This window comes from Platalea leucorodia (genome assembly GCF_965183815.1).
Source record: "Platalea leucorodia genome assembly, chromosome: 9".
Lineage (NCBI taxonomy): Eukaryota > Metazoa > Chordata > Aves > Pelecaniformes > Threskiornithidae > Platalea > Platalea leucorodia.
Window position 1 is genome coordinate 17812877 of NC_138831.1, and position 11955 is coordinate 17824831.

The 11955-nt window shown below is 61.7% G+C and overlaps 3 protein-coding genes across 3 annotated transcripts in view; 2 read left to right on the forward strand and 1 right to left on the reverse strand.

The window, feature by feature from the left end:
* RBM5 (RNA binding motif protein 5) overlaps positions 1 to 1601 on the reverse strand; it is a 15378-nt gene extending 13777 nt beyond the window's left edge. Inside the window, exons 1-3 of the mRNA XM_082321974.1 lie at positions 1450 to 1601; positions 846 to 1308; positions 394 to 549 (exon numbers count right to left, since the gene is read on the reverse strand). Of these exons, the coding sequence (XP_082178100.1) occupies positions 394 to 549; positions 846 to 1308; positions 1450 to 1466 (636 nt within the window). The 5' untranslated portion in view covers positions 1467 to 1601. The remainder of the gene's footprint in view (positions 1 to 393; positions 550 to 845; positions 1309 to 1449) is intronic.
* Positions 1602 to 4071: 2470 nt separating this feature from the next.
* PARP3 (poly(ADP-ribose) polymerase family member 3) lies at positions 4072 to 8910 on the forward strand (the record flags this gene model as incomplete). The annotated part of the gene is made up of 10 exons (XM_082321670.1): positions 4072 to 4254; positions 4470 to 4595; positions 6045 to 6236; positions 6609 to 6744; positions 6998 to 7224; positions 7382 to 7537; positions 7687 to 7764; positions 8027 to 8204; positions 8397 to 8543; positions 8662 to 8910. The coding sequence occupies 10 exons, from the start codon at positions 4072 to 4074 to the stop codon at positions 8829 to 8831; spliced, it is 1593 nt and encodes a 530-aa protein (XP_082177796.1). The 3' UTR covers positions 8832 to 8910.
* A 1479-nt stretch (positions 8911 to 10389) lies between these two features.
* On the forward strand, positions 10390 to 11619 carry LOC309595013 (putative G-protein coupled receptor; the record flags this gene model as incomplete). The annotated part of the gene is made up of 1 exon (XM_082321475.1): positions 10390 to 11619. One exon carries the CDS (start codon positions 10390 to 10392, stop codon positions 11617 to 11619), a length of 1230 nt encoding a protein of 409 aa, XP_082177601.1.
* Positions 11620 to 11955: the final 336 nt, after the last annotated feature.

The following is an 11955-nucleotide window of genomic DNA, read 5'->3' on the forward strand; positions in this document are numbered from 1 at the left end:
CCTCCCCTTGCTCTCCCGGGGGTGGGGGTAGGGGGAGAGAAGAAAAAAAAAAAAATCTGCATCGTCCCTCCTATAGGGAAAAGCAGAAAAAGAGCAGGTAGTTTAAAATCCACTCTTAGGGAAAGCATCCAAATACGCATGAAAAAAGACTATTCAGAAATGGTTCCGTCTGAAAGAAACTGCTTAACATTCAACTGACCTCTGTTACTTAACAGTGACAGTTTAAATCCTTTTACGATTCAAAATGGCAGCGCTACCAACACGCTGGAGAGGGGGCCACCATGATACAGCTTTCAACAAAATGGCAGCAGCGACTGCCACACAGACCTGCCGACACAAAGCTGCCAGTTTCCCAGGGTGCAAGGAAAGCAAAGCCCCTTCCTGGCTACTTACATCGTTCTCTGTAACCGTGATGGGAAGGCCTCGTAACATGATAGTTTTGCTTTCTTTCTCATCGTTAATGTCGTTCCTGTAGTCGTGCTCTCCGTAGTCGCCATCGGAATGGTATCCATCTTCTGATTTGTCACTGTTCCTGCGCTCCCGCTCCCTCTGAGAAGGCAGCGCCCAGCATTAACCACCGCGATTTCGAGCACCATGCCCCCGCAACGCCGTGAGCACACAGCAAAACCAACCCGCCGACTCCCCACGCCAGCACCGTTCTGGGGTTGCTGCTGACGGCCTCAGGCACAGCGCCGAGCCCGAGCCCCCGCCGCGCCAACCCGGCCCCGAGGACCGGGCTCCTACCGGGACCCCGGGCTGGGGCGAGGCCACCCGCGCCCGCCCCGGCCCCCTCCCTCCTCGCCGGGGCGCCCACCGCTACGGCCCGCCTCGCCCGCCCCGTTCACCTCAGGGCTATCGTAGTCGCGACTATCGTAGTCTCTGTCATAGTCTCGGCTATCGTAGTCTCGGCTGTCGCGACTGTCGTAGTCTCGGCAATCCCGACTGTCGTAGTCTCGGCAATCGTAGTCCCGGCTGTCTCGGCTGTCGTAGTCTCGGCAATCCCGGCTGTCGTAGTCCCGGCAGTCCCGGCTGTCGCGACTGTCGTAGTCCCGGCAGTCCCGGCTGTCGCGACTGTCGTAGTCCCGGCTGTCGTAGTCCCGGCAGTCTCGGCTATCGCGGCTGTCGTAGTCTCGGCTGTCGTAGTCCCGGCTGTCGTAGTCGCGGTAGTCATCGTAGCGGTCACCGCGGCGCTCCTCGCTGGACCTCTTGTAGTCAGAGTCCCTGCGCCGGCTCCGGGACTCCCGCTCGTCGCGGTCCTCCCTCTCCACGATGGAGCCGTAGCGGCCGCTCCGCTCCGTCCTGCTCACGCTGCGGGGCACACCGGGCCGAGCTCAAGACGAGAAGAGCCCGCAGCGACCCTCGCCATCGCCCACCCCGCGGGGCCGCCCGCCCGCCCCCTCCCCTCTCTCCATCCCTCCCCTCTCTCCTCGCCCTCCCACCCGCGCTCACCGCTTGTCCGAGCCCATGACGCTGTCCACGATCCGCAAGCACACGGTGCAGCGCTAACCGCCACCACAGGGCGCCAAACACACGCGCGCAACCCCTCGCTCCCTCGCCACAAAATGGCGCCGAGGTGACTGCCCGTCTTCTACCCAGCAGGCACCGCGCCCGCCGCCTGGAAGCTTCCAAGCGGTGCGCAGGCGCAGCGGTGGCCGCCCGCCGCGGGGCACGCCGGGAGTTGTAGTGCGGGGCGGGCGGGGTTTCCCCCCCTTCCCCGTGCCTGCCTGTGGATCGTGGGACCACAGGACGGCAGGGACCTTCAAAGATCACCCAGTCCCACCCCCCGTCGTGGGCAGGGACACCTTGCACTAGATGAGGTTGCTCAAAGGCCCGACCAACCTGACCTTGAGCACCTCCAGGGACGGGGCACCCGCAGCTTCTCTGGGCAGCCTGGTCCAGTGTCTCACCACCCTCATCACAAAACACTTCTTCCTTATGCCCGATCTATACCTGCCCTCTTTCTGTTTAAAACCGTTGCCCCTTGCCCTGGCACTACAGGCCCTGATAAAAAGTCTCCATCTTTATGTACAGGAAGGCCACAGTAAGGTCTCCCCAGAGCCTTCTCTTCTCCAGGCTGAACAACCCCAAGTCCTCCAGATTTCCCAGGTCCCTCTGGATGGCATCCCTTCCCTCAGGCGAATCAACCGCACCACTCAGCTTGGTGTCACCCGCAAACTTGCTGAGGGGATACTCAATCCCACTGTCTATGTGGTTGAAGATATTAAATAGGTCCCAGTATGGACCCCTGAGGGACACCACTCCTTACTGGTTTCCAATTGGGCATTGGGCCATTGATTATAGAATTGGAAAACCTCTGGAGAGGGTGGTGGGCCCATGGGAGGGCCCTTTTACCTATGGATCCAGGCATGGAGAAGCAAAAAAGACATAAAGAAAAGGGAGTCCTCGGGGAAGCACCTTTCCTTCCCCAGGCTCGATGCCAGCCACCGCCTCCCTCTCCTGCTTGTGGTCTCCACTCCCTGTGTTCTCCCCGCCCTACATCCAGTCCTTCCCTGTCCCTTTGGTGACTCAGCAGGTGGCACGCAGTGTGAGAGCCTCTGGTCTCTTCCTACCACTCCTTCCTTCTTACTCATCTCACTCACCCTGGCGCGCGCTCCTCTGTGAGCTGCAGTCCCTTTGGGGGAGTACCTGCCTCGGTAAAACTAAATCACTTTTTCTGCCCCCGAGGGAGGACACGGGGCTCTCCCCTCGCCTGCGCTGCCTTGGGCTGACATGGCCGAGCCTGTGAGCTACAAAGCCACCGATGCTCTGGCTCCAGCAGCATCGTCCCTTCCATGTCCCCAGCAGGAAGGGCAGCTCTGCCTCCTGCCCACGCCACACGTCCCCACCGGCTGTGCAGCCGCTCCTGCCCGGGGACGTGTGCCTCTTATAGCAAGGCATTTTGCAGGCAGGAGAAGGCAGTGATTGCTGCGAACGCTTCAAAACATGTTCAAATGCCAGAGTCTGGACCTCCTCCCTGCCTGATCCTCAGCCCTGCCTGCCTGGCAGGGACCCAAGAAAAGAGATTTAATGCGCAAAATGATGCAAGCTTTAACCCTTTCAAGGCTGTTTTCTCTGTCCCAGAGCATGGCAGAGGTGGGCTGGCTGGAGAGGCAGTCGACAGCAGGGTCACCTGTCGTCCGGGACGGACTGGCAGGCAGGCAGGCAGGCAGGCAGGCAGGCGCTGCCACAGGGTGCATGCGCTACCCGGGGGCGTGACAGCTGTTTCTGCTGTCATCCCTGGCTGCTGCCTGCTCTTGCCTAGGGCTGTCCAGTCTGCCTGAAGGCTCCTTGGCAGAGAGCGGCCGTGCCTGGTGCTGGGCTCACTGGCCTCGGGCAGCGGGAGCAGGTAGGACATGGTCACTCCCTGCTCTGCTGCCTGCTTTGCTGCCCCCGGCACCCCCTGCTTGGCTGGGACCAGGGGGGCACAGGAGATGAGAGGCTGCCCGAGCGCCCCCCGTGCCCAAATCAAAGTACCACACCCTCGCTCTGCGGGGTGCTGCACCCCCTCACTGGGCTTGGGGGGAGTTTGGGGGGGAGGCATTGCATGTTTGAGGGGGGCATTGCCTGCTTTCCTCTCCTGCACGCCCCTGGGGGTACAGGGCTAAGGGAGCCTTGGGGACAGATTTTTGCAGGTTGGGGGTCCCTGGTGAGGGGCAGGGGGAGGCAGGCAGGGCTCTCCAGCCTCCCCCTGCCCCTCCGGCAGACCCTTGTCCTCTTCCAGCTCTTCTGACCTTAGTTTGCTGCACAAGTGGCAGTGCTCCCCCCCCCGCGCTCCCTCTCAGCTCCATGTCACTGGGCTGTGTCTCCACTTTGGGCTCCCTTGGGGGCTGGAAGGTGCTGAGGGGCTCTGCCCACCACCCCGAGCAGAGGGACAAGGCTGAGACATTTCGGAGGGAGAGGTCCCATCCCCACCTCCAGCCCAGCTGTGTGCTGGAGGCATAGGGAAAGTGAGGCACAGCCCAGCCATGTTTTCCCGGAAGGGCAACTGTCATCTCCCGCCTCCCACTCTGCTCCCTCTGAGGATTTTGCTGGGAACTTAAGATGCGCTGGCCCCACAGGTGTGGCTCAGCCATGGCCTCCAAACGCCACGCACCCCCCCCGAAGCAGCCGGACGGCGGGGGCAAGAAAGCGAAGGGGGGAGAGGAGGATGACGCCTGGACCTCCACCTTGGCAGCCCTGAAAACTGCCCCCAAGGAGAAGCCCCCCGCCACCATCGATGGGCTGTGCCCCCTGAGCAAGACACCGGGCGCCCGGGTGAGAGCAGGGCCGGGGGGTACGAAGAGGGGCTGGGATGGGGGGACGTGGGCATGGGATGGGGAGAATCCCAGGGCAGCCCCCACCCTGCTGACACAGGGGCAGCCCCAATTTTCCTTGCAGACCCCACTGCGTCCCCACTGGGACAGCTCTGCACACCCCCCCATCCCCAAACGCTGCCCAGGTGCCAGCCCGAGCCGTGCTGCTCACTGCAGGTCTATGAAGACTATGACTGCACCCTGAACCAGACCAACATCAGCGCCAACAACAACAAGTTCTACATCATCCAGCTCCTTGAGCACGATGGTGCCTACAGCGTCTGGAACCGCTGGGGCCGCGTGGTGAGTCGTAGAATCATAGAATGATAGAATCATTTAGGTTGGAAAAGACCTTTAAGATCATCAAGTCCAACCATTAACCTAGCACTGCCAAGTCCACCACTAAACCATGTCCCTAAGCACCACATCTACCCGTCTCCTAAATACCTCCAGGGATGGGGACTCAGCCACTTCCCTGGGCAGCCTGTTCTACCCTTTCGGTGAAGAAATTTTCCCTAATATCCAATCTAAACCTCCCCTGGCACAGCTTGAGGCCCTTTCCTCTCGTCCTACCGCTTGTTACTTGGGGGAAGAGACCGACCCCCACCTTGCTACAACCTCCTTTCAGGTAGTGGCAGAGAGCAATAAGGTCTCCCCTCAGCCTCCTCTTCTCCAGGCTAAACAACCCCAGCTCCCTCAGCTGCTCCTCATAGGACTTGTGCGTTCTTTGGACACGCTCCAGCACCTCGATGTCCTTCTTGTAGTGAGGGGCCCAAAACTGAACACAGTACTCAAGGTACAGCCTCACCAGAGCCAAGTACAGGGGCACTATCACCTCCCTGGTCCTGCTGGCCACACTATTTCTGATACAAGCCAGGATGCTATTGGCCTTCTTGACCACCTGGGCACACTGCTGGCTCATGTTCAGCTGGCTGTTGACCAACACCCCCAGGTCCTTTTCCTATGGGCAGCTCTCCAGCCACTCCTCCCCAAGCCTGTAGCGTTGCATGGGGCTGTTGTGACCCAAGTGCAGGACCCGGCACTTGGCCTTGTTGAATCTCATACAGTTGGCCTCAGCCCCTTGATCCAGCCTGTCCAGATCCCTCTGTAGGGCCTTCCTACCCTCCAGCAGACCGACACTCCCACCCAGCTTGGTGTCATCTGCAAACTTACTGAGGGTGCACTCAATCCCCTCATCCAGATTGTTGATAAAGATATTAAACAGAACTGGCCCCAATACTGGGCCCTGGGGAACACCAGTCGTGACTGATTGCCAACTGGATTTATTTCCATTCACTGCAACTCTTTGGGCAGTCCACTTCAGCACTGCTCATCCATCCCACCATGGCTGTCCTCCTGGTCCTGCCTTGGGACCCCCAAGGGCTGGGGATGAACCTGGTGGTCCCCATCTCTTGTTCCCAGTCCCAAAGCAAGCAACCCAGTGGCCCTGCTATAGCCCCTTGTTGGGGGGGCTTCAAGGGCTTGCCCACACACAACAGGGTCAGCCTGGCCAGGGGACATGGCACCTCATCACTGAGGTGAACAGTGAATGTGACACTCCAGCAAGGAGTGCTGGGGTGTCTCCCCGAGCTGGAGGGACCCTCAGACCCTGTGCTAGTGGTTTGACATGTTCCTTCTCGATGCCCTGCAGCCACCCCATCGCAGCCCTGCTACTCCCAGGCTGCTCCCCCCAGCATGGGGCTGGTGGAGCAGGGATGCAGGGTTGTCTTGACCACTGCCATTTGCTGACAGGGGGAGGTGGGCCAGTCCAAGCTCCTGCCCTCCGCCTCCCTGGAGGCTGCCAAGAAGGACTTTGAGAAGAAGTTTCGGGAGAAGACCAAGAACAGCTGGGCGGCGAGGGAGAACTTCGTGGCCCAGCCGGGGAAGTACACGCTCATCGAGGTGCAGCCAGGTGCCGGGCAGGAGGTGGAGGTTGCCCTCAGGGTGAGTGTGCTGGGCAGCTGGGGTGTCACCGCGGTGGTGTGGTCCTCACATCTCACCCCTGGCCCACGGGGCACCAGGACATCCAAGTGGGTCAGCAGGATGGGGTGGGTTTTGGGAGGGGTCTGGATGAGAGCTGAAACAGCCCATGGGCAGAGATTTGGGGCTAATGGGTTGAGATGGAGTGGGAGGGCATTCCAAGCGAGAATCATGGGCATCTGGGTGGTATCGGTCATGGAAAGCAGAGGCAGACCCTGCCCATCACTCTGCTGCCCAGGGTCCAGGCTCTCCCCACTGAGATGGGCAGCCCCGGTGCTGTGCCCCCGCAGCCTCCCATGGCCTCGCAGGCAGTGCGGTGATGTTGGGCGTCTGCAGGTGGATGGTGTGAATGGGGACAAGATCTGCAGGCAGCGGGTGCTGCCCTGCACCTTGGACAAAGCCACGCAGGACCTGGTGTCCCTCATCTTCAGCAGCGACATGTTCCGGGATGCCATGCAGACCATGAATATCGGTAGGAGGTGATGGGTGGCATGGGGTAGGTCTGGGGGCTGCAGCTGTGGGGTGCAGGTGGGGAGGTGAATGGGGCAGAGGTGCCAGTGGATTTTAGAGCATCCTCGCTGGCAGCCCGGCACCTCGTGGGACTGTGGACCCCTCATGCCGGGTGCCTGCGTGTGCCTGTCGTGGTGCTGGAGGTTATTGGAAGTAGCTGTGGGGCAAGTGGGGTGGATGGGTTCACCCGCACCCTCCCCTGTCCCCCTGGCCAGACGTGAAGAAGATGCCGCTGGGGAGGCTGAGCAAGCAGCAGATTGCGAAGGGCTTCGAGGCGCTGGAGGAGCTGGAGGCGGCGCTGCACGAGAAGCCTCCCCAGGCCGCCCGCCTGGAGGACCTCACCTCCCGCTTCTACACAATCATCCCCCATAACTTTGGGCGGGCACAGCCACCCCCCATCAACTCCCCTGACCTGCTGCGTGCCAAGAAGGACATGCTGTTGGTGAGATGCCGGGGCACCCAGTGGGTGGCATCCCTCCCCAAGGAGGGCTCCTGCCTGTGGGGCAGGGAGGTGCTGGCAGGAGGCTGGGCTTGCCCTGGTCCCCCTGGCACAGTGCCCAGCACTGGTGGTGAGGACGTCCCCGGTTTGTGCTTGCCAGGTGCTGGCGGACATCGAGGTGGCACAGAGCCTGCAGGCACAAAAGGTGAAGGAGGAGGAGGAGGAGGAGAAGGAAGTTGTCCATCCGCTGGATCAGGATTACGCCCTGCTCTGCTGCCAGCTCTCCCTGCTGGACCCAGCTTCCCGGGAATACCAGGTGCCGCTTGTGCCATGGTGCCCCAAGAATGGGAGCAACCGTACCAGGCCTGTGGGCACCCCAAAGGTCCCCACTGTCCCGGGGGGACTGTGAGCATTGCTGGGATGGCTGCCTGTGGTGACACCGCTTTTCTGCCCCCTCCCTGGCAGCTGATCCAGAACTACATAACACAGACTGGGCACAAACTCCGCATCCTCAACATCTGGCAGGTGGCCCGAGATGGTGAGGTGAGAATAAGGAGATGCTTATCCCCATCCCACAGCGGGGAAACCCTGGTTGCACCCCAGGATGGAGCTGTGTCTGCATTAGGGCTCCAGGCATCTCCACCCAGGGGCGATGAGCCCAGCTGGCCAGGGGCAAACAAGCACCTGCTCCCCTGCCCCTCCAGCCTAGCACTGGGGTTGGGCTGGGGGGGCTGGGTGGCAGTCCCACACCCCCGGGCACCCATGTCTCCCTCTGTGGGCAGCCCTTACCTCTGCATCTCTCCAGGATGAGCGCTTCAAAGCCCATGACCTCCTGGAGCACCGTCGCCTGCTTTGGCACGGCACCAACGTGGCGGTAGTTGCAGCCATCCTGAAGAGTGGGCTGCGCATCATGCCCCACTCAGGCGGGCGTGTGGGCAAGGGCATCTACTTTGCCTCTGAGAACAGCAAGTCAGCTGGCTACGGTGAGGGTCCTGGGCCCACAGAGTTTGTGGGAGCCCAGCTGCCTTCTCATACCCCCTGCCAGGCAGCTGCTGGTCATGCCGAGCCCCTTCCCTACTGTGGCAGACAGTCCCTGCATGCCAGGATGGTCTGGGCACAACCAGATGGGAATGCCAGGGCTGCTGCCATCATGCCATCCCCTTCTGCCATGGCAGTGGGCTGCACATCCAAGAAAATTGGCATCATGTTCCTGGCAGAGGTGGCCCTGGGCAAGCCCTACCGCATCACTTGCGATGACCCCACGCTGTGTCAGCCGCCCGCCGGCTACGACAGCGTCCTGGCCTGTGGCCGGACGGAGCCAGGTGAGCTGGGGGCAGGAGGGGGTGTGGGGTCTGTGGGCCTGGGATGGACATGGGGTGGGGGGGAGAGGCCAGATCTCAGGCTTGATGTGGTGGTGGTGGTGGGTGTCTTCTTGCCCAGACCCTGCACAGGATGAGGAGGTGCTACTGGACAACAAGAAGGTGCTGGTGTGCCAGGGCAAGCCCATCCCCATGCCCGCCTACAAGGACTCCTTCTTCAGCCAGAGCGAGTACCTCATCTACCAGGAAAGCCAATGCCGGATCCGCTACCTTGTCCAGCTCCACTTCTGAGTGTGCCCGGGCAACCTGCAGCCCTGTCCCACCACCAGCTGGTGATGCCCACCAGCCCAGAGCACAGTGGTCTGGTGTCTCCGACCAGCCCACCTGGGGCTTGGCAAGTGACAGGCTGGTGTGGGGACAGAGCCCACTTTGACCATGAATAAAAACACCGTGCCTTGTACCAAGCGGTGCTGGTGCTTTCCCTCCTGGCGAGGCGGGTGCGAGGGAAGGGTGGTGGTGGTGGGTGGCTGAGGTGGGGGGTCCCTGCAGGGATGGTGGTGGGTGGCTCTGGAGGGGCTGCAGCCTGTTGTGGCCATCCCGTGCTGGCAGCATTCAGGTGAAAGCTGGTGGCTTTGCGAGTCAGGTGTCCTCGTCACCTTAGCAAGGCACATGGCTCGTGCCCATCACTGTGGCATCAGAGCTACAGAGGGCGAGCAAGATGTGCTGCCCTGCCTGGGCATGGAGGACCCCATCCATCTGTCTGGAGCGCCTGCCCTCCCTCTGGTGCCATGCTTCGTGCGGTGCCTGCTGCCCTGCCCCGCCCCAGCCTGGCGCCCATGCCAAGCCCCTCTCCGTGCTCACGTGTGCCCCCCAAGCACTTGTCGGGGCCCCCGGGGTGCCAAGGAAGGGCAACTCCCAGCTGCATTACCTTGATGCCCCATGGATGCTCCAGAGCATCCGTGTGCCGGTGCGGAGGAAACGCCACAGACCTGCCTGTAGGTCTGTCCCCCGAGCCCTGGGGACCTCAGTGCTGAGCTGTCCTTGCAGAAGGACCAGGCCTGGCGCAACGGGTGGCCATGTGGGGGGGGCACAGGGCTCGGGGACCCTAGTCCCCCCTTCCCGAGCCCTCGCCGGCTGCTAGGACCCAGCAGCTGTCCCCGTGGGACCGACACGAGTGCAGGCAGTGCAGGCAGCACCCGGGAGTGACAGCTGGTGCCATCCGCAGCTGGCGGGCTGCAGGCAAACAGGATGACGAGCGGGTGACAGGGCGCGGGGAAGGGGGAGCGTGGCCCTGCGCGGGGGCCGGCAGCCCCCGTTCTGCTGTGGGAGCGACACCGGCGAGAAGGACCCCCGGCGAGGAGGTGAGCGTCACCCACCTCCCCAGGAGCAAAGGTGCGCTGGGTCCCCCCCACCCACCCAGGGGTGCCCCGTGGCTGGAGCAAGGAGCAGGGATGGGGCAGGCGGGTCCGTGCTGTCCCTCCTCGGGGCGAGGTGGTGCGGCTGGGGCAGGGGGACAGGGTGTCAGCCTGGCACAGGCGCCCACAGGTCTTGGCAGTGCTGTCCCAGGCCAGGTTGGGGACAGATCGGGCGCCAGCCCTGGGTTAGGCAGGGTGCCATGACCTCGCCTGGCACCTCTCCCTGCGCCAGCATCTCGGGGGGGTTCAGGTCATCTCCAGGTTTCTCTGTGGCTTTTCCTCATTTTGGTCCTTCTCCTTCACACCCTGCTCCCCTCCCCAACAGGCAAAGAGAAGACAGTGGTCATGGTTGTGGTGGGGTTTCCCTCTAAGGGACGCAGGAGAAGAGCCCTCACTGCCCAGGCACTGGAGCTGCTGGCTTAGCCCTCGGGGGGATGGCGAGCCGAACGGGGCTGAACACCACGGACAGCCTAGAGCCCCTCTCCGTCCCCGAGCAGTCCATCATCCAGGAGGTGGTGGGCCTCCTCTGCATGGTCCTCCTCACCCTCACCGCTCTGGTGGCCAACACCGTGGTCATGGTCGTCATTCTCAAAACCCCCCTTCTCAGGAAGTTCATCTTTGTCTGCCACCTCTGCGTGGTCGACCTCCTCTCTGCCATTTTCCTCATGCCCCTGGGGATCATCTCCAGCTCCTCCTGCTTCAACAGAGTGATCTACAGCATTGCCGAGTGCCAGGCCTTGATATTCCTGAATGTCTGCTTCATCAGTGCTTCCATCCTCACCATCTCCATCATCAGCGTGGAGAGATACTACTACATCGTCCACCCCATGAGGTATGAGGTCAAGATGACCATCAGGCTGGCAGTGGCTGGAGTGATCTTCATTTGGGTCAAGTCTGTTCTCATCACTGTCTTGGCACTGGTGGGCTGGCCTCAAGGCAATGGGGCCACCAGTGCCAGCCGCTGCACAGTCTACTGGAGCCCTGGGGCCCACAAGAAGGCTTTTGTGATCATCTTCAGCATCGTCTGCTTCGTCCTGCCCACCTTCATCATCTTTGCTGTCTACTGCAGTGTCTACCGCGTGGCCCGGATGGCATCACTGCAGCACGTGCCCGTGCCAGCACAGGCAGCTGCACCGAGACACCGATCTGACTCCCTTGCCAGCCAAGTGACCATCATCACCACCAGAAACCTGCCGCTGCCCAGGCTGATGCCAGAGCGCTTTTTGGGAAGCAACAAGGCCATCCTCACCTTGGTCCTCATTGTGGGACAGTTCTTGTGCTGCTGGCTGCCCTTCTTCGCTTTCCATTTGCACTCCTCTGTCACCGCTGGCATGGCGGGTGGCGGGCACGGGGAGATGGTGGTCACCTGGATTGCCTACTCCTCCTTCGCCATCAATCCCTTCTTCTACGGGCTGCTGAACCGCCAGATCCGGGAGGAGCTGGCCCGGCTCCGGCGCAGCTGTCTCAACCAGCCACTGGGCCAGGAGCTCTGTCTTTCTGTCTCAGAAGCCTCTATCCAAGAAAACTTCTTGCAGTTCCTCCAGAGAGCAACTTGCACGCTGGAGACCCACGCCAGCTGCATCAGCCCCAGCCCCAGGAACAGGCTGGACCAGACCAAGATGGGCTTCTCCATCCCAGGTCAAGTTCCTGAAGAGAGCAGCTGAAGAGCAGGGAGCCCTGTCCCACCGTGCCAGGCAGGAGGGTGGTCAGGGGACCTGCCAGGGACCCATTGGACCTGCTTGGACCCAGCCTCTTGCATTTGGAGGGGTCCTTGTTCAGGTTTTGCATCTTCTCTGAGCTTACGGTGGAGGATAGTTTCTCTGCCTGAAGAAGACAGCAGATCTGGGGAAGCCTCACCTCCCTTCTGCAGGCTGGGATTGTCTCTGGCTCCACCAGCACAGCCCAGTTGCATGGATGGGCTCTCCCTGGGACATAGGAAGCCAAGGGACTCCGACGTGGGGGCAGAGGAGGGGGCACCTCCATCTCTGTCACCCTGCTGG